The sequence below is a fragment of the Acanthochromis polyacanthus genome, chromosome 1 (genome assembly GCF_021347895.1).
Source record: "Acanthochromis polyacanthus isolate Apoly-LR-REF ecotype Palm Island chromosome 1, KAUST_Apoly_ChrSc, whole genome shotgun sequence".
NCBI classification, from domain to species: Eukaryota; Metazoa; Chordata; class Actinopteri; family Pomacentridae; genus Acanthochromis; species Acanthochromis polyacanthus.
The window spans coordinates 7596671-7618886 of NC_067113.1; the positions used below are offsets into that span (position 1 = coordinate 7596671).

General features: G+C 39.6%; 1 protein-coding gene across 4 annotated transcripts in view; it reads left to right on the top strand.

Annotated features, from left to right (window-relative positions):
- LOC110952644 (leucine-rich repeat and fibronectin type-III domain-containing protein 2) overlaps positions 1 to 16714 on the top strand; it is a 249831-nt gene extending 233117 nt beyond the window's left edge. For all 4 annotated transcript variants that reach the window (XM_022196284.2, XM_051948212.1, XM_022196285.2 and 1 more), the window contains 2 exons: positions 5694 to 7090; positions 12293 to 16714. In XM_022196284.2, the coding sequence (XP_022051976.2) occupies positions 5715 to 7090; positions 12293 to 13277 (2361 nt within the window). In that variant the 5' untranslated portion in view covers positions 5694 to 5714 and the 3' untranslated portion in view covers positions 13278 to 16714. The remainder of the gene's footprint in view (positions 1 to 5693; positions 7091 to 12292) is intronic.
- The last annotated feature ends 5502 nt before the right edge of the window (positions 16715 to 22216 follow it).

Genomic DNA, 22216 nt, shown 5'->3' on the forward strand with positions numbered 1-22216 from the left:
GTGACAGAACATTAAAGCAATGAATGACATGTAAACAAAGCTGTTCAACCTGTGTTTGTTCATTTGCTGAATGTACTGAGCATTAAAACTCATTGGAAGTGTACTTTGCTCTTATTTCATCCATTGATCATTATTTTTATAGTCTGAATTGACAGCAATAAAACTTGCACTGATAGGAAGTGAGCTAAATAGTGTCGGCTTTGTGACTTGCTTAAAAGTGCTATGTTCAGCTTCATGAGAACCAAAATGGTCCATAAAATATTGTGCTGAAGGTTGTTAAACATTTGCAAATAATGGAGCTGCATGGTTTTATTATTGCATTTGGATGAGTACTCTGTAAAGATATGCTTAGACGAGCAGCAGAGGTTCCTGTGTATGCTTTAGTGTTTGTATTTACTTTTACAAGAACAAAGGCTTTCAGGACGAGTGCTAATTCATAACTTTGAAAAGTGTTACACTATTTGGGTATAGATTGCCTATACATGTATGTAGCCTCTGAAGTCAGAAATTTTTAACAAATTCATAAATCCAGATTATAAACCGCATCACAGATAAAATCTAATCACTTGGTCTTTGTGTCATTTCTGACCTTCCCCTGAAAATTTCATCCAAATCTGTTAGTGACTTTTGGAATATTGTTGCTAACAGACAAACAGACAGACAAACCAACACCGATCGTCACATAACTCTGCCGCATTCCTTGGCGACATAATCATACCTGCAGTCTTTGTGACAGCCAACAGGGGGCGATTCCTGTGGTTGCAAAAACAAGTGTTATTGTATAGAAGTTCATGAAAAATTATCCTAGTTCTCTTTTTTTTATTACCTCATTAAGATTTTTTTAATGCTGAATTGTATTAATTTTCTAAATTAAGGTCCCATTTGAAAGTAAGTAAAGCAGCTTTCCACTGCAGGAGTCTGATGCAGTTGCAAAATGGCACAAACATTTACAAAAATGACACAGCAATTTGCCTTTTCAGCTTTTCTGTTTCAATTGTGGTGTATTTAAATGTTAACTCCATGTACACCAAAACAAATTCTATGAGCACTGTTAAAAAGGAGAAGACTGCAAATTAGTGAGGACAGCAAAAAAACAAAACAAAACAAAACTAGTGCTTGCTATTCTTTCCATGTTTAACCAGTCAATGTTGTCTTGTCTAATTTTAATCAATAAATATTAACACCCCTACTGCAGTTTTTCTGGGTCACTCAAAAAAACTCACCCTGGAATTAAGTGCTTTTTTCTCACCCCAAAAATGACCCTGAATCCGGGTTGGTTCCTGCAGTTGCAGAAATGTTTAGGCTGTGTTAAGATAGTCCACAAATTCCTGCAGTAGAAAACAGCATAAAGTTACTCACATTTGCTCATGCTAAGTGGATAAACAATTTTTTAACTAATCAATTATTCTGTTGTAGTTGTGTATTTGGTTTTGAGAAAGAGTATGACTCTTTGATTTTGAGTACCACACTGCTGTTCAACAGATAATCATTGTATTTCATAAATACTTTCCATTAACAGTAATGCATAAGGTGCAGTACATAAAATATAACAAAGTAATCTGGCAGTATTTTCCACGCAGGAGATGAAGTGAGGCAGTATAATCACTGGAGAAACCAGAGGGTCACAGTCATTCAAATGAATTTCACAGTTCTATATGTCAGCAGCATAATACACTGTGGAGCTGTATAGAATGTATTCTGTTGGTATTTCAGCAGCATTTTAGTCTTTTACACTGAATTGCAGATGGCGGTACAAGCTTGGTAAAGGCCATGAGTAAATGGATATGGACCTTAAACACTGTTCTCATCTCTTTGTGACTGAACCTTTTCTATCCCTGAAAGGTCACCTCTGCTTCCCGACTGCCTGTTTTTCTCTGCCCAGTAACCACAACAGTTTCCACGAATGACACTCTTTAATGGGAAACTTTGAGTTTGAAAATTATACTGAACTTTTCAACTGCATCCAACCAGAGCTACTTCCATTTCTGTGGATTGTTTACAATTTTTGAAAATCCTTACTTACCACAATTGTCTCTATCTATATCTAAAGAATACAGATATATAAAAAATAGCAGCTGCTTTGGGTTTGCAGGGTTTTTCATTTGGTGTTTCTAGATGCCGACTATTAAAATGGGTCCATGAGAGAAAATGTCTGTCATCACTGACAGCTCTCGCCATGAGGCCTTGTGGGGATTAGCTTCAGACTTCTGAGAGGATCAGAACAGTATTCATCAAGTCTGCAAGTATTTGGCTGGAATAAAAACCTCTTGCACTGAGTTTCTCACAGTTTTCAGCAGTGCTCATTGAATCTTAATGTAATGACTCAGACCTTTTCTCAAAGCTTTTAAATTTTTCGATCTGTATGGCAATTGAGTGGACATACCTTAAAAATCAAACTAAATTTAAAATTAGCTTTTTTAGGAAATTACAAGGTCAGAGAGATGCATATTTTTTATTCTGCCTTTACTCCAGCTACCAGATGGAAGGAAAATTAATTTTAAAAGTATGTTGGCCAACTTAAGTTGGAGTTCCATTCCTGTGGATTGATAAGTCGATTTTTGCCTTAATAAGTCGGAATTCCAGTGAAAAATGGAAACAGTGCCGTTACGTGCCAACCCGGTCTCACGGGGATTCGTGAAACTGTCACGTAAGTTTTAGTTTCGGTTTCGTGCGCACCAACACGATTTCGTCATGTTTTTCGTGCCGCTCACCACGAAATGTTTTTCGCTGTGGTAATCACATCTGAAAGTGGTTTATACCGACGGATTCATGGCGATCTAAGCTGTCCATCGGCGTATACTGCTTGTGTGATCGCGTTTGCGGCCGCCGGACATTCTTGAAATTCCTATGCAAATTGGTAAGTGTACCACCGGCTTATGGTTAGGTTATGGTTAGGATTATGGTTAGGGTTATGTTTAGGGACGATGTCATGCAAAATATAGCGTTGGATTCGCCGCGGTTTTACATTAAAAATATAATATACACATTCTTTTGAAATACGTTCTGAGTGGCACGAAAAGTCCGCCGTTTAAAATACATTGGTGCGCATTTCGTGGTGAGCGGCACGAAAAACATGACGAAATCGTGTTGGTGCGCACGAAGCCGAAACAAAAATTTACGTGACAGTTTCACGAATCCTCGTGAGATCGGGCTGTACGTGCATCATGATATCGATCAATTCTTCAGGAAAGTCATGAACACCAAAGTTATTTTCCAAGAAGATAGCAGAATATGTTGCACTGTTTTTACAACTTGAGCATGTTATTAAATCTATTTTCACTTCCATGAAGATGGCTTTCCTTTTCTTCAAAGCACTACGATCAGAAGAGTCTGACTTAAGCTTGGGAGCTAAAATGAAGGGCGAAAAGTTAGCAAATGTAGCACAGTCCAAGGTGGTGTACACCAGGCAAATGTGGACAAAACCACTCGCTGCGTGATGACCTTTTGACCGCTCCGCTCGTCAGCTACTTCCACATAACCAGTTCCAACGTAACGACGAAGTGCTGTAGGTTGAGCACATCGCAAAACCCCTTGTATTTACTGTTTTTTTCAGTCATAAGGCAGATATTCACGTGAAACTGGCATTACTGAGTCTATTCTCCTGACATCGTGTTGCTGCTGTTATAACAGATTTACTCCTCATATCTCTTGTTTTGGGCTGAATCGCTCAATATTCATTTATTTGTTTGTCTGTGAAGTGTCGAGCATGAAAAATATTTTAGAATTTACATCAGATTTATTCATAATGATAACCTGCACACATTTATGAATCCATCTCCACACACCATTACTCTGGTTTGATTTCCTCATGAACTCATTATTGCAGATATGTGAATGCACATGCAATGCAATCACTGCGTTGATATTAAAATGTCTATTCAATCATATGTTAATATCACATCACAAGAAACGATTTGACTGGGTTTCCACCTCTACAGGCGGCTACTGAATGTTAGTATTTTTGTGATGCTGGGTACACAGTACAAATTCCCAAATCCCACCATCATGGTATTGATATTTCCAGATTTCAGACAACTTCTACTGCACATTTCTTAAAAGATATCTCAACTGACAGGACTTTATAGCGAGATACATGTAGAAACATGACAATTTTGTAATATGTAACATTTCCCTTTCTAGATATAGAGATAAGGACATACAACATGTATAACTAGGCCTTAAAATGACCAAGATAAAAGTAATTCGAGTAAAATTACACTGAAAATAGCTTATAGGGCTGAGTTGTATGACTTGCTTGCCTGCTGATATATTTGTCGTGTTTTGCTTGTTTTAGTAGTAATAGCTTTGTATTAAATATTAGCATTGTCACCTGTTCAGCGTGTTTCATTCCATCGTAAACATGGATGATTTTGGTGGAAACATCAGTGTTTCCTTTCTTTCTTTACTGTTGCTGATTATTGCAGACTCTCCTTGAACTGCTGTTTATTTTTTCCTGTTTGCCATTTCATTCTAATTATCTCCGTGTAGCACACAGTCCAGATGCAGCGGCTCTTCGTGATATAATTACAAACTGGTTTCAAAAAGGAGAGAGGTTATTCATACTTGTTGCCTCTTGTAATTATGAGTTATTGAAAAGCGGAGTCTACACATGAAAGGATGTTGCAGGGCGACGGAAGATAAGAAGTCCTCATGGTGCGGCTCGCATCTCACACACTTATGCATAGTAATGAATGATAGTACAAACATGTAGTTAACATTAAAAAATGACAACCGTCCCACCCCATGGTGCTAGAAAGACTCATGCATACTACGAGGCACCGGGTTCCATTATTAAAAACTGCTTGAGTAAAAAAAAAAAAAAAAGATGATTGAAATTGATTTTTAGGTTTTGAGTGTATTAGGAATTAATTATACAAATGTCTGGGGGAATTAAAAGCTCGCTGGATGAAGCCAAGTGTGGCTATTCATTCGGAGGAGTCAGCCAGGTGTGAGGGCTGTTAAAGACATTCACAGGGGCGTGCTGATATCGGCAGCCAAGTCTGCCGGGTATAACACATGCGGCTAGTGGGATATTTTTCGGCATTGTTTTATCTTTTGCCAAAATGGTGCAGACCTGATGGAGATAGAGAGCAAATCAGAGAAAGGAACAAAGACAAACAGAGAGGAAAAGACATTGTAAATACATGCAGGAAACATACCACAGACAAGGAACAGCTTTACTTCTACAGCTCTTTCCTATTTTTATTGACAAGACTGCGTAGCATTGCAAGAAAGAACCACAGCTTACTGCATATACGTACATGCACGTGCCCAACACTTGAACTACTTTCCCCTGCTCACATGCCAGTCTGTCTGTGATGACAGCTTATGAGTATGTGCATCACTGAAATTAGATTCTTAGCTTTGCTTAATTCTGAACTTCATTCAGACAATCCTCATATGATTCATCACACCTTCTTTGCATTGCAAAATACATTCATAAGTTATAATAGAGAAAATGAGAGTGAAATATTCCCTAGAATGATAATCACAAAGCTTCATCAAGTGTGGAGTTTGTGACCATATGGCCTAAGGACCATGGTGGTATTCTGTCTGACCTAGATTACTGTGTGCCCTTACATGTTGACATGAAAGACAATAAATGCTGCAACTAAAAATGTGTGGAGTAGAAAAATCACACCTGACCATTTAAGTTTTAACCTGATCTTTTTCTTTTCTTTTTGTTTTTGCAGATCCTCTTTGTATGAACTAACATGGACAAAGTGGTCATCAGTCTCCTGTTTCTGGGAACCGCAGTTACGATGGTCCATGCATGTCCCAAATACTGTGTCTGCCAGAACCTCTCAGAGTCTCTGGGAACTCTGTGCCCCTCCAAAGGCCTGCTCTTTGTGCCACCGGACATTGACCGGCGAACTGTGGAGCTGCGGCTGGGTGGCAACTTCATCCTCAAGGTCACCACACAGGACTTTGCCAACATGACAGGTCTGGTGGATCTCACTTTGTCCCGCAACACCATTAGCGCCATCCAGCCTTTCTCGTTCATCGACCTGGAGACCTTGAGATCCCTGCACCTGGACAGTAACCGGTTGACTGAACTGGGACCTGATGACCTCCGAGGACTGGTCAACCTGCAGCACCTGATCCTCAACAACAATCAGCTGAGTCGCATCTCTAAAGCAGCCTTTGATGACTTGTTACTGACACTAGAAGATCTGGATTTGTCATATAACAATTTGCGCAGTGTGCCTTGGGAAGCCATCCGAAAGATGGTCAACCTCCATCAGATGAGTCTGGACCATAACCTCATTTCCTTCATTGCTGAGGGGACTTTTACAGATCTGGACAAACTGGCTCGCTTGGACCTCACCTCCAACCGTCTCCAGAAGCTCCCTCCAGATCCCATCTTTGCACGCTCTCAGAGCAGTGTGGTGATGAGCACTCCATATGCACCTCCACTCTCTCTAAGCTTTGGTGGAAACCCATTGCACTGCAACTGTGAAGTGCTTTGGCTACGAAGGCTGGAGCGTGAAGATGACATGGAAACCTGTGCTTCTCCTGCCAGTCTAAAGGGTCGCTACTTTTGGTCTGTGCGTGAGGAGGAGTTTGTTTGTGAGCCCCCTTTGATCACACAACATACTCACAAGTTACTCGTGCTGGAGGGTCAGACAGCCAGCTTGCGCTGCAAAGCTGTTGGTGATCCGATGCCAACGGTTCACTGGGTTGCTCCCGATGACCGTTTGATCAGCAACTCCTCTCGAGCAACTGTTTATGAAAACGGCACCCTGGACTTAACAATCACCACATCCAAGGACTATGGTATCTTTACTTGTATAGCTGCTAATGCTGCTGGAGAATCTACAGCCTCCATTGAGCTTTCAATCATTCAACTCCCCCATCTCAGTAATGGCACAAACCGAACCACGCAGTCCAAGTCAGGACTCTCAGACATAACAAGTTCTACCAAGATCAGTAAAGGAGAGCCGAAACCTCTTCCAGAGAAGGTCGTGTCTGTGTCAGAAGTGACAGCCATCTCTGCTTTGGTCAAGTGGACTGTTAGCAAATCAACTCCAAAGGTCAAAATGTATCAGCTTCAGTACAATTGCTCTGAGGATGAAGTTCTCATTTACAGGTAAGGATGATTAATGGAACTCGATTACATCCAAGTATGAGCAGAGACCTTTCTGGTCAGAGTGGCAAATTAAGCCAAGTGTAATCGTTAGCTTCAGAATGCTTGCAGCCCCATATCTTCAGTCAATTGCTAATTGTTTGCTGCCTAAGTACTTGAGACGGTCAATTTCTTTGAAGCGTTACTTGAAGATCAACTTTATTTTTTCTTAACCCTTCTTGAGATTTTTCTCTTTCATTTTTTTCTTAAATTGACAATTGGTGGGGATGCTGCGTTCACAATTTTAAGAAAAGTGAAACCCAAAGTGAAATCCTTGCCCTCAACCATTAATTAGAAAACCAAGAAGAAAAAGGATTATAGACCTTCATTTTAATGTATCCTTCCTAAGCTGCTTAAGTCCATAAAGTGAAAGCTCAGAGACTGTAGCTGGAGATCTTTGGGCTCTGTGAAATCAATTTCGTATGTCAAATGAGACAGTGAAAGCAGCAACATTCAGCCAAGATAAGTGGTTTGAAATATAGAAAATAGATGATGTTTAACATTAAATCAGTTTGGGTACATTAAAAGATAAGAATAAACAACCAGATCCATTTTTGTGAGTCCTGCATGGGAGTCTTTAGTATCCATTTTATCTGACATCTCTTAGATTCCTTGCAGTATGCTCAAATACCATGTGCTTTTTTTTAGGTTTAGTATCCCCTTGGGCTAAAGAAGCTCAATATTCTTAAACACACGGATGAGTCTCTCAGAGAAAGATGAGTGCTTTGTATGCTAAAGTACAATACTATTAAAATTGGTGGCCTGTTGTGGATAGCAGTTCTATCCATTTTGTGTAAGGTTTTCTTAAATACTGACAATCAGTGGTGAATTTCTTTATCAACACTTGATCTGATCACTTATTCTGTGCAACACTCCTAGCCTTCTTACCTGTACTATGCATTCCAGCAAGAGTCATTTAATGGAAGATAACTGACAGAATATGTGAAGGAAAAGACCGGTTATTAGCCAGGAATCTGAGATTAGGACTGTACACAGTAATGAAGAAAGATATTACTTTGTCCAAACACTGTTAATGCAACTCACCATCCCTGAAAATTCAATAATAAGCTGTTTATCTGATTTATTGCTTGCATTCTTTGTGCCAGCTCTCCATGCCAGAGAAAAGAGAACAATATGAATTTTCAGAACCTTTTTTTCTTTCTTTCTGGTAACAGAAGCATTGGATGACTCATCCACATTTGACTAAATGGTCTTTTTTCTGTACTTCCTACAAAATTGCAACGATAACACGAATGTGAGTCACATAAACAGTTTTTTTCCCCTTCTTTGTTGATTTGCAGGAGCAAAATTGTTTCCCTGAAAAATTATTATTTCAGTGACTTTCCTCATGTTGTTGTCAGTCAATATTGAGAAAGTACAGTGGCGCATGTATTTGTTGGAAATGCTAGTTTGGGACATTCAAAACACACCCACTTTCTAGTTTTGGTTAATGTATTTTTTCATCTTCAGTACAGTTGCTTTGATTTTGTGACTTTGATGCTCAGCTGGTAGCCATTACATCAAGAGCACTGAGTAATAACTTTTAAATTATTCTTACCTCTGTCTGTCAGTTTGCAGCATTACTCAAAAACAGAATAACGGATTTGGATGGGATTGTCAGGGATGGTCAGAAATGACAGAAGGACCAACTGATTAGATTTTGGCAGTGATGCTGCTTACAGTCTGGATCCACGAATTTGTTAAAGATTTCTATATCATTGCAAGATAGCAGCACGGCGTCACTGTAACTCTGACAACAAGCGAACGCTACGTCAGCTGTCTGCTGACGATCACACGATGGCGATCCTACTACAAATTGACCGCTGCAGACTTATCAGGACTTATCTGTTGGAAATGATACAAGGAACAATTGATTAAATTGTGAGGGTGTTTTTGAGTCCCATTAATTCCTGCCGTCTTCTACATATTTGAGTGTGCGATTCAGCGCAAGGTCATTTTGTTTGTGGGTACATCTATATTCAATGGCCGCATTCTATGTTGCTGTGATTTCTGATCATCAGTAACTAATAAACACATGCTGCATTTCATACCATATGGGGGAATGAACAGCCTTGGTGGAGTACTGCACTCTCTAAGTGCTTTTCTTGTTGTTATATGATTTCATGCTATAAAATGTATTTTTTACTTCATCATCAGCTCACATAGTATGTAGTATTATGTTAATGTGCAGTCGAAAACTTACCTTAAGCAGTCAATTATATATGCCTGTCAGAGGACAAATTGGAAGCTGGAAGGAAGCGATGACATGCTTAGACAGGCCAACAATCGTCTTTAAAGGAACACTGGTGTGACTTCATTGCCTGCACATGCACACCGGCTGTGCACCTCTAGTTGGCCGACACAGTTTCCCACTGTCTGCACTCCAGCAATGGCATGATTAAAAATCAATCAGAGTCATGTGGGACAGGAGAGATAGTGCATGAGTTCCCTCAAACATGTGAGGAAACACAGCTTCTTCCTTGTTATGGAAAAAGGCAGAATGAATAATGAACCACAGCCCCACTGGTGTCTGGGCTCTGTGGTTGAGGCGCATCAGAGGGATCAAAGCTTTGGATGCATGTTCTGTAGGGGAACAATAAGCCAGCAATGCATGGATGAGTGAGGAATCTATTTCTAGATAACTATACCAGTATGGTTGAACTTCAAGAAACTTTTTCCACCCATATTTTCTGCAGAATGTAGCCACTGTGCATATAATTATTTAGATTTTTGTTGGCCGATGCAGGAGATTTTCCAGAAAATGTATGGATGTGTTATGTGTAATCTACTGCTCAAAATTAGCTTGTATACATCTTGCTTGGATTGAAAGATTTGCTTCAACCAAACCCTTTAGGCCTTCACTAACCAAACCAACAGGCAAGCATCTATTGTGTACATCGATCACATTTCTGTGGTAGCAGACCACAGGCTAACAGGTTACCCGCAGGCTTTGCCTCCTTACTCTCACTGTTGCATTTTTAAATAAGCTGTTATAGAGGACGAACTGAACATGAGAGTGTAGTTGCTCTTTAAGTACTCTATATAAAAGTGTTTCTAAGTTTGCATTGACTGATGGATGCCCACAGCCCGATGAAATAAGCTTAAGTACCCCTTCACTGATACCACTGTGATGTTACACCTCTACTGTAACACTATCCATATTGTAAAAAAAAGTGAATTGTTGATGCTAGAGCTGGATTTTTTACTATGTTTGGTCATGTTTTCCAGTCATAATAACACCTCTTTGAGAGGCATAGACTGCACACTTCAACTATTCATCCATTAGTGCTCTATTTCAACTTCTCTGTTTGCTTGCCAATAATACTTCTGGTATGTACAATGTATCCATTGTTCAGAAGTCATTTTCTCTTTTATCACAAATGAGGACTTTCTTTGACATAATTACTTTCTTCAAATTAGTTATGTTACTCCATATTAGTAATTTAAACTGATTGGATTGTATTTGCACTAAATTGAAGGTCTTAAATAGCCCTATTTTTTCATGACTGATGTCTGGATAGGAAGCATCTGGGAAATTCCTCCAGTCCCCACAGAAGTCTATGCATGTACCTGCCATGGGTGCACTTAAATCCTCAACATGTAAGTACTGATTCAGGTTAAAAGTTAGACAAATGTCACAGGAGCCAAGGTTACACATAGATCTGTCACATGCCATTAAATTTGAACCATCCCAACCTACACGTTTACTTTCCCCCTCATTACACATAGATTTTTGGATTTTGGCATAGTATATGTTGACCTTTGCATACATCATGTCTATATAAAACACCAAATGAGGGACTATCTTCTCTCTAGTAGAGTTCCACAGACTTCAATATCAGGACACACTGAAGCTGTTCTGGTGGCACATGGTGACCCAACACCCTTATAAGATGCTTTACGCTATTTTTCTCTATAATTTGACATTCATCTGTAATTAGACTTTGCAGACACTTAAACAGTGCAAATCAACAAAGGCCAGAATAGCAGCTCCATAGAGTTCTTACTTGAAAACACAGCATTTACAACAAGAAAAGCACTCAGAGAGCACACTACTCTGCCAAGGTTGCTCAGTCGTTGTATAATTTCTGATTGATAAGTCCTGATAAGACCGCAGCGGTTGATTTGTAGTAGGATCGCCATCATGTGATCGTCAGCAGGCAGCTGATATATTGTTCACTTAGTTACAGTGACGCCGTGCCATTATCTCACACTGATACTGAAATCTTTAACAAATCTGTGGATCTAGACTATGAGCAGCATTACTGCCAAAATCTAATCAGTGGTCCTTGTGTCATTTCTGACCTTCACTGTCAGACAGCTTCTCAGATTAACAGACAGTCGTACACCGATCGTCACATAACTCCGCCACATTCCTTGGCTTAGTAAATATGCACATGAGTCTTTGGACTGGTCAAACAGTGTAATGTGTTTCAGCAATCAAGCACTGCAGTGAACTGCAAATCAAGACAAGCTACACATGTATTCATATATATATATATATATATATATATATATATATATATATATATATACATATTCTCATTGCCATTTCCAAGACATGCAAAGAATGCTAAGGTGTTTGTCTTTGACACACAGAGCAAGAAAAATTATTAGTTAAATGTCTTTGTAATCTGCAGTCCTGACTGATGAGTCTGGGTGTATAAAAGCCTCTGTCAGCTGTGTCCTCACAACCCAAAATAATTTTTTTTTACAGCATCCCATTGATTGGCAGTGCCTCTTGGACAATTAACTTACTGCTGCATTGACTTTCAATTTCAGTCGAAAGCACTGAGGCTTACTTAATCAGTCATATTTAAACATCTGGAATAATAACAGACTGACTTGAAACAACTTAATGCATGTTAAATGGGATGAACAAGAAATTACATTCAACCAAAACAATACTCAAAAAGTGGTCATTCAATACTTAACTCATTACTATTTGCTTCATGCATGTCAAATGAGATATACTGGGAGCAATGAAGTCATCTCTCTCAATGACTCTGTGCATATAAATAGCTACTTAGTATGCTTAATTTGTACTATTTCTTTGATCTGCTGCAGCAAAATGAAATAATTCAGCTTTTAACACTTAGCCTCTTCTTGAACTCCTGTGGTAAAAACTCTGTATTTGTAATGCTGTGTCCTTCTGTCTTTTTTCAGGATGATTCCAATGAGTAACAGGGCATTCGTAGTCACAAATCTTGTTCCGGGGATGCAGTATGACCTGTGTGTCTTGGCCATATGGGAAGACACGGCCACCACCCTCACTGCCACCAACATCGTCGGCTGTGTTCAATTCATCACCAGGGAGGACTACCCACAGTGTACGTCTCTTCACAGCGGCTTCCTGGGGGGCACTATGATCCTGGTCATTGGAGGCATTATTGTGGCCACACTGCTGGTGTTCATTATCATCCTCATGGTCCGCTACAAAGTGACCAGTGGGATCCAGACTAATAAATTGCCCACTGTGAGTAACACATACTCGCAGACCAACGGAGGGCTGAACAGGTTCAACGGTGCCCCACCACAGGTCAAGTCCACAGTGGTGGTCATGCGTGAGGAAATGGTGGAGTTTAAGTGTGGATCCCTGCAGAGCAGCCTCTCTTCGTCATCGTCCTCCTCTAATTCGTTAGACAGCCAAACAGGGAGAGGGGCCAGTGACCGCTACAGCATGCAGGGCAGCGAATGCAGCACCCTGCCCAGCAGCAAGTTCAGGAGGCATGGTGCCAAAGCACGGCCAAACCTGGACAACCTTTTAGGGGCCTTCACCTCTCTGGAGCTGCGAGGAGCAGCAAGGGACAACCAAGGGGCTTCTGGCCCCTCCGCCACGCCCAATACTATGATGACGGTGGCTGTGGCCCCACCATCTGATAAAGAACCCCTGCTTGGGAGGGCCGAGTCCACGACCATGCTGGGACGTCTCCTAGGGCTGCCCCAGGAGTGTAAGCCCACGAGGAGCCATTCCTTTGACATGGGTCATGTAGGGGCAGTGCAGTGTCGCAGCAACTACCCTCGCAGGATCAGTAACATCTGGACTAAGCGCAGTCTGTCTGTTAATGGCATGCTGCTGCAGTACGATGACAGTGAAGATGAGAAGCCTACTTTTGAGAGCTCCGAGTGGGTGATGGAGAGCACAGTTTGAGCACAGACCGTCCATGAAGTCTATGGCCAGACAATAAATCTATATGTGAAACTAATGCAACATGAGCGTCGTGGAAGCGATGTTCCAAAGGGAAGCTGTCCTTGGGTACTGCATGAAGTTCACCCATGCGAATAGTCTAAGCGATGATGAAAGAACAGACGCTCACATCGATAGATTCCCGGCCATGATCTCAACTCTCTGACAGTGTCGACTGTATTTTAAAAATGTTCCCATTTTGAAATAACTGTGAAAAGGCCCATATGGAATAATTACCAATTCACAGGGGCATGTGAGAGTACCACTGAGAAATTCAAAGTGGATTTACTATGTCTTTATCAAAAGTACTGAATGCCAAGAGGATTTGCCTCGACTGTGGTGAACTGGATCACAATGTCGTTGGACCCTCAGCATGAAATGGGACTACGCAATAGTAGAGAGCAGAGCTGGCGGAGCAAGTAGAAAATTAAGAAAAAATTCATTTTTTTTTCATTTGGGTTTTTCTATCATTTTTACTATTTATTATTTGAAGTGATTCATCAGCAGACAGCGACACAGCTCTGTTATGAGGTTGTAGTTGTCGGTGAGGATGGAAAACACACACATACAGAGAGGCTTCAACCTCTCATACAGGCAGTTCATATACCTTCAATCACCTTTCAACATGATTCGTTTCAAAAAAGAAAAGAAAAAGAACATTAAGGCCCTCTGCTGTAGGTGTTAGTAACAATGAACCACAACAAGCCAGTCTTATATTTCTACCTCAGGTTAAGTAACATATGAGGTTATTTACATATGAAAGGCAAGGGAAATACAACAAAAGCCCAAGATGAATGACAAACAGCTTCAAACTCTCAAAAGTTCTATGCTTGTTTTCAAATGCTTCAAAGGACTTTTTAGTCTCCAATCAGTCAAATTCAGTATGTTTCCAGCTCAGGTCCAAATCCTGCTCTGAAAAGATTTCTCTTTGAATGCTTTGATACTTTCCCCATTGGTTAGTGCTGGTGACAGTGGTCCCTGTAGGCTAAAGGGCCATTGATGTAAACAGAGTGTTCGCCTCAGGGTACCGTTTCTGATACTAGCAGGACATATTACAGTAGCTGGATGAATGGTGTTTGAAATCTATCAAGCCCACTTAATCATTAGCCCAAAGCAGCCCACAGCAGGATGTATCATTGGGCTGTGATTCTCTTCAGGCAACGCAAGCAAGAGCATATGACAATTACTCATTTAGCCACTTTAAATGGAGAAATGTGTCATTTATCAGCTTGATAAAGGTCATTATGCTGCTTAGGAGAGGATCCTACATGGAGGCACAAAGAGGAGAAAGATAACTTACAAACGGCCAAACAGCTGAAAACTCTGGAAATCTGTTTCTCCAGATGGCATGATACTGAACCTTTTTGGTTTATGTATGACATGAATCGATTCATCAGAGAAACCACCTATCTTTCATTCTCATTCATACAGGGCTGTACGTTGCAGTAAGATACTTTGAATATGACACTATTCAGATTACTGCCTACATTCACCTGCAACATCCCTACATTTTATGCCTTTCTTGATATTCTGTGGGTTTCAGCTGCATTTCAAGATGTGGGGTGGTCATCATTTTTTATTCTTGTTTTCTTCCCTACAGTAGATGTACCATTCTGTATATTGGCATTTTTTTGTAAAATAACTGAGTGAGAATGTCAAGGGGTGGGGGGTAAATTGTGCAGTGGTACTTTTATTTTCATGTGAAGCAAACAGTGAGAAGGTGCTTTACTGTGGTGTACCAACTTGGTCATTGTTAGTTGGCTGAATGAAATGGGATTTTATGTGGCGCTCTAAGCGGGAAATGGAGGACTGGCTGTACCTAAAGGGTTAGGTCACTCAAATAACTAAAATACGTATTTTGTGAGTTACCTGTAGTGGTATCTCTTTGTGTAGATACTCCTGGTTTTATTTGCACAGGGTTTGAGTAAGTCTTCTTTGAAATCTCCGCTTGTGCTGTGGTACCTTGGGGTTTGGTTGTGCAGACTAACAATTCAAACTGACAGTTCCTCAAATGTCTCTGCGAGACAATCCTCTAATATGTCTGAGTTTGTTAGATGCTTGTGCGCTGTCTATCCTAATTTTATGAAAAGAGCAAAAAGAACAAGGCATTTACACGAATATTTGCACCCTGTTTACTCAGAGGTAGATTTGTTAGATTTGTGACAAAATATAAACTGTCCAAACTGTATATATTGCCTCTTAAACAAATGGGCCATTTTTTCTGAGCTTAAATCACTACTTAACATTTACACTACCGCTCAAAAGTTTGGGGTCACCCAGGCAATTCCATGTTTTCCATGAAAACTCACATTTTTATTCATGTTCTGACATAACTGCACAAGGGTTTTCTAACCATCAATGAGCTTTTCAAAACCATTAGCTAACACAATGTAGCATTAGAACACAGGAGTGATGGTTGCTGGAAATGTTCCTCTGTACCCCTATGGAGATATTCCATTAAAAATCTGCTGTTTCCAGCTAGAAACATCATTTACCACATTAACAATGTCAAGATTGTATTTCAGATTCATTTAATGCTATCTTCATTAAGAAAAAGCTTTTCTTATAAAAGTAAGGACATCTCTAAGTGACCCCAAACTGTTGAATGATAGTGTATACGACTGTCAGTCCAATCTGTCATTTAATATCGACTGCTTATTGATGCCCAGAAACACTTTCTTGACTAATATACATTTTAGCTGTAGTATCTGGTTGCACCAGCAGCAGCCCCTTACTGTTTAATGCCATAGTAACAGGCGCTTCCATGTTGACATCAGGGAGCATTGAGGGAGATTAGTGGATAAAGGAGCACTGTAATAAAGACTTCTATGAGGCTGATTCACCTCTGACCAGCAATGAAAGCATTGTTTCTGATGGCCAATTCCACAGCTTTAATCACACATTCACATGACAGTTGGTGTAAAAAGACAGTAATGGTTTGTGCTGATACTGATCTGTTAAGAATTCTCATGTTTTATCACAACCTCGTTTTGTTGAAATTGTTGAATATATATTTTATCATCTTGCATATATCCCACTGTAACTTTAATTCTCTAATTAGTCTACACAGTAATTCTAAACTCTCACTTGTCTTGTTCTAGTTTTGCTTTTCAAATAACTGTTTCCTGATTGACACTATAACAGATACATCTTCATTCAGAGAGTTGTTGTCCTCACAACCCTCTAGTATCAAAGAAAAGTCTGTTTTGCACTAAACCAGTAAACCAGGTGTTGCACAGATACACTTATCACTGTGTTGGATTTAGGCCAGGGAACAATAAGACAAGATGTTATATTACAAATCACAGCATTGCTCTATATTACTTTCATACAGAAAATGTTGTTATTTAAAAAAAAAAAAAAAAAGAATAAACAATTACTACATACACTACCAGGCAAAAGTTTGTGGTCACCCAGACAATTTCATGTCTTCCATGAAAATGTAGACTTTTTTTCATGTATTATCATAATTGCACAGGGATTTTCTAATCATCAATGAGCCTTTCAACACCATTAGCTAACACAATGTAGCATTAGAACACAGGAGTGATGGTTGCTGGAAATGTTCCTCTGTACCCCTATGGAGATATTCCATTAAATATCAGTTGTTTCAAGCTAGAAGAGTCGTTTACTACATTAATAATGTCTAGACTGGATTTTTGATTGATTTAATGTCATCTTCATTGAAAAAAATGCTTTTCTTTCAAAAATAAGGACATTTATAAATGACCCCAAACTTTTGAATGGTAGTGTACACCGGGCCAGTATAGCCATTCCCAGCAGGCACAACTTTTGAATACAAAACATTTTTCATGCATTGCTTTTTGACGCTTTGAAATCAAAACATTGTTAAAAAAAATAGCTTGAGGAAAATCTACAGACATAGATGAGTGCTTACAGTAACTGAAAAAAGAATGATTTATAGTGTATTGTGTCATCCCAGATCAGCAACTAAAGCTCTAACCTGAGCTATGAATATAAAGGTGGATCCACAGAGTGCCCAACAAATGCTAAATTTGCTGCTTGAGTAACATTTGCTTAAAAGTTGGCAGATGTTCAGCTAAGGTTGCTTCAATGTTTTATTGTCATTTCAACACAGCATGCATGTGAAGGAACTAAATTCTGGTTGCACAACAGAAAACAAGTTTCTCTCAACCTTTTTAAAAATTTTAATCTAAGCAGCACAAACCAAACTCCATTCACTTCTGTTGTTTTGGGATGGAGGCTGAAAATTCAAAGATGGACATTTCAAGACCCAGCCAAATAAAACCAAAACCATCTGCATGAGCAGACTCCGTTGGAGGTGCACAAGTAAATGCATATTTTAGTGAGTTGTGTGAAGCGACCGTTTAGCCTGCCGTCTACCTGTGACATCATGTAACATCCCCCTCCAGTCTGCTAACTGAGAATATAAATTTAAGTGTGTACTTGACTTGACATAGTCATGATTCTCACCTGAGGTTCTAGGACAAAAACAAGAAAAATACCTGTTTCTGTGTGAAAACATTTTGCTACAAAACAATATAAAATATTGAATAATTCCTATGAACCAAACTGCCTCTTCGGTGTTTTTTCTTCTTGCAACATCAAGGTATTTCACGGACTCTGTTACTAATGACATTTTTTTGTACCATACTTGAAAGCGCTGCCTTACTGCGCCTACGCTCAAGCACAAAGCAGCTAATGGAGTGTCCTTCCCCCCTTGCTGTCTTTGTTTACCGTGGACGAGCCAAGGGTTTTCCTCCTGAGGTCCAGCTGCTGTAATCAGGCCAGTCGCTGCTGACTCACCTCAGTACTGCCCTTATTACAAATCACCGGTACATGCAGCTCCTGGCCAGAGCCCATAATAAGGCCTTAATTCATATAATCTGTCAGGAAAGGTGCTTACGGCAGCACAGAGTAAATATAATCCCCACAAGGGGCAAGCGTTGCATGATAAGACAGCGATATTCACCTGCTGAAGGCTCAAGAGGAACATGCCCGCTGGATGCTGAACGAAGGAAAAGTTGTTCCTATCAGGCTCCGTGCTGTCGTGATGTACAAGATATTCAAATACACCATTTGAAAAGACAAATTAAAGGTGTTGAAAAGCCTTCCGACAGCAGCAGCAGTTTTTAGTTTTATATCCTTCCCGCTTTATTTGTGAGATCAGGTAAGAACACGTCAGGTTCTGTTGTTGGCAGTAAATTGGCTCGTACAAAAACACCTTCAACAACGTGGACAATGTTCTCTTTGCATTTTCAGACAGTGTCTTTTCCCTCTGTGATGGCTTCATTGAAGGCAGACCAGACTATCAGTTTGTTTACTCCACCTGTCACAACTTAGCATATAAATTTAGCACATTATTTACTAATGCTAGAAATTAACACGAGCTGTGAGCTCATCGGATTTGCGTAAAGTGTTGCAGGACTTTGTGTTTTCATGCAAATGGAAAGCAAATGAATGTGTTAACTGCTGCAGAAGTTGGAATATCAGTTGGAGAGGAGACATTTTGGGAAGTAAAACTATACGTTCAATCCACACAAAGAAAGCTTTGAAGGAAATACAGCCTTCCTTGTCAATTATTGGTCAAAACATGGGCAAACCCTCACAATTCAAATGATGTAAATCATTTCGAGATACTAAATCTGTGATGCAGGGACACATTCTTATTGAGCCACTATGTGCGGCACACTCACCATAAGTCCAACCAAGACCTTTTGTCTCTTTCACTGAAAAAGAGGGTGCATGCTAATGGATGAGGCAGTCTATATCATCATAACCAAAAGATTATTGGTTGGATAGGTCAGGAAAAATCTGTCTCTCTTACTGACAGAGTTTCCTTTTGCTCCTTGTGTGTGTGTTTAATAACACAGAGCTGTACACAATGTCTCCAGATGTTACATTTCAGATGTGACCTTTGCTGCAGGCATGGTCAATCTGTGTGAATAAATCTGTCGCAGCAGCTGTTTGGATACATTTCCATTCTGTAGTCCTAGATTTTGCGCTTCTTCCCAAGAATATCTTGTGTATCTTAACATGCCAACATAGATTCCTGTGTTTTCTCCTTAGATTGTACAAACCCCCAATTCCAGGGAAAACAGATTACAGGGATTTGCAAATGTTTTTCCACCTATATTCAACTGAATATACTACAAAGATAAAATATTTAATGTTCAAACTGATATGATGAATAGTTTAGTTTTTGTTTTTTTTTTGTTTTTTTTGCAAATATTCAGTCATTCTGAATTTGATGCTTTCAACACGTTTCAAAAAAGCTGGGACAGGTGCAACAAAAGACTGGGAAAGTTGAGGAATGCTCAGAAAAGACCTGTTTGGAACATTCCACAGGTGAACAGGCTCACTGGAAATGGGTGAGTGTCATGATTGGCTATAAAAAGAACATATCCAAAAGGCTCAGTCATTCACAAGGGAGGATGAGGTGAGGTTCATCACTTTGTGAACAACTGCAGGAGCAAATAGACCAAGAGTTTAAGAACAATGTTTGTCAAGATACAGTTTCAAGGAATTTGGGGGTTTTAGCATCTACAGTCCATAATATCATTGAAAGATTCAGAGAACCCGGAGAAATCTCTGCATGTAAGCGGAAAGGCCGAAAACCAACATTGAATGCCCGTGACCTTCGATCCCTCAGAAAAAGATTTGCACTGCATTAAAAATCAACATCAGTGGAAGTTAAAACTCTACCATGTAAAGTGAAATCCACATATTAACAACATCCAGAAATACCGCCGACTTCTCTGGGCCCGAGGTCATCTGAGATGGTCTGAGTGGAAAAGTGTGCTGTGGTCTGATGAGTCCACATTTCAGGTTGTTTTTGAAAATAATGGATGTTGTGTTCTCCAGGTTAAAGAGGAAAAAGACCATCCAAATTGTTATCCGCATAAAGTTCAGAAGCCAGCATCTGTGGTGGTATGGGGGTGTGTTAGTGCCCATGGTATGGGGAATTTACACATCTGTGAAGGCACCCTTAATGCTGAAAGGTACATACAGGTTTTAGAGCAACACATGCTGCCATCCAAGCAGCGTCTTTTTCAGGGGTATCACTGCTTATTTCAGCAAGACATTGCCGAGAAACATGCTGCACGTTTTTTGTTTTTTTTTCCCAGAGTATTTTGATTTTGATTTTCACAGCAGTGGAAACATTTTTACATTTGTATAAAATAGAATACAAGCTGTTCTGCTGCTTTTTTTTACATGTATATATACAAACAACCCCCCCCCAAAAAAAAACAAACAAACAAACAAACAAAACAAAACCAAAATAAAAATTGAAAAAAAGGTCATAACAGTCAAACACAAACAATCTGCTTCTCTCCTCTATAAACCTTAGTGCAAGTCCGGTTGCAAGCTATCTCTTATATGAGAATGTACACACAATAAAAATGTAGGTGTTGAAACTGCATGGTCCAATCATTCATCTGTCTGAGGGTCTGCTCAATCTTGGTCTTTGACATAGTTCACAAAGGGTCCCCAGATGTTCTCAAAGACCTGCTGTTTGCCTTTCATGATGTAAGTTATTCTTTCTACTGGGAGATTTGAGAGCATCTGTTTCAACCACTGGCCGATACTTGGTCTACTCATTGATTTCTTAATTAATGCAATACACTTCTTGGCTGTGAGCAAGCTGAGGTCTATAAAAGCTCTTTCATGTTTTTTATACCTGGAATTTTTTGGATATAGTCCCAGGTGGAAAAATTTTGGGTTTATTGGAATTTGCTTTGAAATAATTTTTTCGATTGTCTTCGTCACCTCTTCCCAAAATTGACTTATTTTTCTACATTGCCAGATACAGTGGAAAAAAGATCCCTTCGAATCAGTGCATTTTGTGCAGATGTCTGGAATGTTTTTGTTGTATTTATTTAATTCAGTTGGAGTGATGTAATTCCTCATTAACCATTTGTAGTGGAATAATTTATAGCGTGAGTTTATGGATTTTGTGTGTGCTTCAGCACAAGCTTGACTCCAGTCCTCCTCAGAAATTTCCAGTTGCAAGTTTTCTGACCAGGCCTTACACTTATAATGTGAGTTTTCAGATGATGAAGATGTTAGCAAATTGTACATTTCTGTGCTGCACGTTACAATAATGTGGCTTCATAGTAAAAGAGTGCAGATATTAGACTGACCTGCCAGCAGTCCAGACCTGTCTCCCACTCAAAATGTGTGGCGCATTATGAATCGCAAAATACAACAGATACCACAGACTGTTGAGCAACTGTAGTCATACATCAAGCAAGAATGTGAAAGAATTCCAACTACAAAGCTTCAACAATTAGTGTCCTCAGTTCCCAAACTGAGTTGTTAAAAGGAAAGGTGATGTAACACAGTGGTAAACATGCCCATCGCAGCTTCTTTTGGAACATGTTGTAGGGATCAAATTCAAAATGAATGAATATTGGCAAATAAAAAAAGTACAGTATATCAGTTTGAACATTAAATATCTTGTCTTTGTAGAGTATTGTATTGATTCTAGATTGAAGAAGATTTGCAAATCATTGTATTCTGTATTTATGTTTTACACAACGTCACAACTTTATAGGAAATGGGGTCTGCATATAAAAGATGGACTTAGCCTCTGGGTCAAATGTGGAAAGCCTTAAACATGTATCATTTTTACCAACCAGCAGGTGGTGACCCCTGTGGTAGCTAAAAAAAAGTTAGACTGTTTAGAAGTTTATGAGAAAATGACCCTACCTCTCTCCTGATCTGTTACCTCAGTACCCGCTAGCTAATAGTTTTTGGTCCATATCGCTGGTTTTAAAACTTTATGAATACTGCATCATTTTCATTACATAAGTAATGGTTCCATTTAGTGTAAAACAGATGATAGAGCAGGGTTTGTTTCAGGACTGTCATTCAGAGGTCACTGCCACATCACAGTGTGGAGTGTCCTTGGGTTCCCA